The sequence below is a fragment of the Lepidothrix coronata genome, unplaced genomic scaffold, assembly GCF_001604755.1.
Source record: "Lepidothrix coronata isolate B3197 unplaced genomic scaffold, Lepidothrix_coronata-1.0 Scaffold2270, whole genome shotgun sequence".
Taxonomy (NCBI): domain Eukaryota; kingdom Metazoa; phylum Chordata; class Aves; order Passeriformes; family Pipridae; genus Lepidothrix; species Lepidothrix coronata.
Window position 1 is genome coordinate 1 of NW_016692450.1, and position 2,716 is coordinate 2,716.

At 58.0% G+C, this 2,716-nt stretch overlaps 1 protein-coding gene across 1 annotated transcript; it reads left to right on the forward strand.

The window, feature by feature from the left end:
- Positions 1 to 76: 76 nt before the first annotated feature.
- BHLHE40 (basic helix-loop-helix family member e40) lies at positions 77 to 2,710 on the forward strand (the record flags this gene model as incomplete). Its single annotated transcript, XM_017803679.1, has 3 exons — positions 77 to 184; positions 732 to 855; positions 1,840 to 2,710. Coding segments are annotated over 3 exons (1,092 nt in total), but the record flags the coding sequence as incomplete, so codon positions are not given.
- Between the last annotated feature and the right edge of the window lie 6 nt (positions 2,711 to 2,716).

The window sequence follows — 2,716 nt, forward strand, 5'->3', positions numbered from 1 at the left end:
CACGGGGCGGGAGGAGCAGCGGCAGCGGGGCCGTGCGGGCTCTCCCCCCGCTGACCCGCTGCCCCCGGCCCCGCAGGAGACCTACAAGCTGCCGCACCGGCTGATCGAGAAGAAGAGGCGCGACAGGATCAACGAGTGCATCGCGCAGCTGAAGGACCTGCTGCCCGAGCACCTCAAGCTCACGGTAGGTGCGAGCGGCGGGCGGAGCGCCGGGGCCGGGGGATGGACGGGGCTCTGCTGCCGTTTCGCCGCGGATTTGGGGTGGGTTGTGTTTTCGCTCCGTGGTGCTGCACACCCGGACGGGCTGTAAGCGCATCCCAAACTTTCTCGGGAGGGATGTTCTCGGGTGGCTCTATGAGTGTGGGTCCCTGCGGGAACTGCCCGCCGGACACCCCCCCTCGCTGCCGGGCGAGAGGAGCCCCCGGCCGGGGTCCCCAGGGCTCTCCCGGGCTCAAGTCACGATGCCAGCAGGGGCAGCAGAACGGATAAATAAAAGCCTTCTCCTGAGCTATGCGGCTGGTCCGAAAATACACATAGGGTTCTGAGAGAGCCTTTCCCGGAGCCCGCTTTTTAACTTATTTCCTGGAATGTTGTCGGTTATAGTCCTGCACTGCTCAGGATCACACCGTACCCGTCCTCCCTCGGCTCCTGGGAGGGCTTTGGCAGCCCCACAGGCTGCTGCCTGCATGTCCAACCCCGCAGCAGGCGCCAACCTGTCCCTGTGCTCCCAGACCTTAGGTCACCTGGAGAAGGCTGTGGTGCTGGAGCTCACCTTGAAGCACGTGAAGGCACTGACCAATCTCATCGAGCAGCAGCAGCAGAAGATCATCGCTCTGCAGAACGGTTTGCAGGCAGGTGAGTGTTCCTGCGGCGCAGTGTGAGCCCCTGTGCGTGAGGGACTCTCTCTGGGGAGGCTGTGAAAGGCGGTTGTGACACCTCGTTCCTGGGAAGGGAGGAGGCAGGAGCTCTGGCCTTTCATCGCTGTCATTTTCTCTGGCTTTGCTTACAAGCTGTTGCAAAAAAAGATGCATTTCTCACGGCAGTCAGTGCCCTGTGGGGTTGTTTGCAATCAAATTGGGTTTTAAGTAGTTGTAGTTAAAGCCCGGGTTTGCTATGAGGTTCTCTCCAAAGCTACCTAAATCTTCCCGTTTGTGTTCATGAGCTTTACATAACCCAGTTGGGTTTGTTTGCGTGTTTTTTTCTGAAAACAAATCTGCTTTTTGTACACACCTTTTTTAAGTTTCTAAATAACTGAGCTGGCCTGTGCTCTGCACACAGAAGGGACTCGGTGTTTCAGCTTATCAGCTTTAGATATACTTCCTCCTCCTGTTTTCACATGTGGCACTCACGTGAATCTGATAAAGTAAAACTGAGTTTTTGGGGGAGCTGTCCCTGCCCCGGCAGCCACAGGGAGGGTGGTGGAGCTGCCCGGGGCTGGTGGAGCTGCTGGTGGAGCAGCTCCCAGAGCTCCCTGCCCGGAGGTGCAGGGCGAGGTGCACCCTGCGGTCCCAGGGGTGGTTCCTGGGGAAGGCACAGCTTGACTCACTCCTGTGCTCTGTACTCCAGCACCTGTTGAAGGTGGATTGTACAGTAAATACAGAATGAAAAATAAGCTTAAAGTTGTTATGTAAAAGTGGACAGGTGGATGTTCCAGTGAAAATGTCCATTTTTGCAGAAATCCCAGGATTTCTGTTCCTAGAGTCCGGGCTGACCATCGCAGTCCCCTCTGGCTGTGCTGTACCCCAGGTTCAATATCATCTCCGGTTCTCCTCAGAAATGGAAGTGGAACTATTTAGCATGTTGTTAATTTTTAATTTCTTTCTGTTAATGTTCCCTTAGGTGACCTGTCATCGAGAAACCTTGATTCCAGCCAGGAAATGTTTCGATCGGGTTTCCAGATGTGTGCCAAGGAAATGCTGCAATACCTGGCGAAGCACGAGAACGGCAAGGAGCTGAAGTCGTCGCAGCTGGTCAGCCACCTGCACCGCATGGCCAGCGAGGTGCTGCAGGGCGGGGCCGCCCGCAAGGCCGGGGACATCCCCCCCAAAATGGTGGACCTGAAGGAGAAGCCCGTGCCCTTGAGCACGGCGGGCGAGGGCCACGGGAAGAACTGCGTGCCCGTGATCCAGCGGACATTCGCTCACTCCAGCGGGGAGCAGAGCGGCAGCGACACGGACACGGACAGCGGGTACGGGGGGGAGCTGGAGAAAAGTGACTCCAAACCCGAGCAGCCCTATTTCAAAAAGGATACCGACCTCAAGTACGCCGTGCAGGAGAGAATAAGCTCTATTAAGCAAGAGACTGAGGACCCGCCAGCCAAAAGGAGCAGGCTGGAGTCGCCGGAGGACGAGGGCCCTTTTGGCAGCGACATGATGGGCTCTTCCAGCAGCTTCCTGGGCCCCCACGCTCACCAGCCTCCCCTGTGCCTGCCTTTCTACCTGATCCCGCCGTCCGCCACCGCCTACCTGCCCATGCTGGAGAAGTGCTGGTACCCGGCCTCGGTGCCCGTGCTGTACCCCAGCCTCCCGGCCTCTGCCGCAGCACTCACGGGCTTCATGAGCCCCGATAAAATCTCCCCCCCTCTGCTGATGCCCCAGAGACTCCCTTCTCCTGTCCCGGCCCATTCCCCCATCGACTCCTCGGCTCTGCTGCAAGCTTTGAAGCAGATTCCTCCTTTGAACTTGGAAACCAAAGACTAAGCACAGTGTGACTGGTT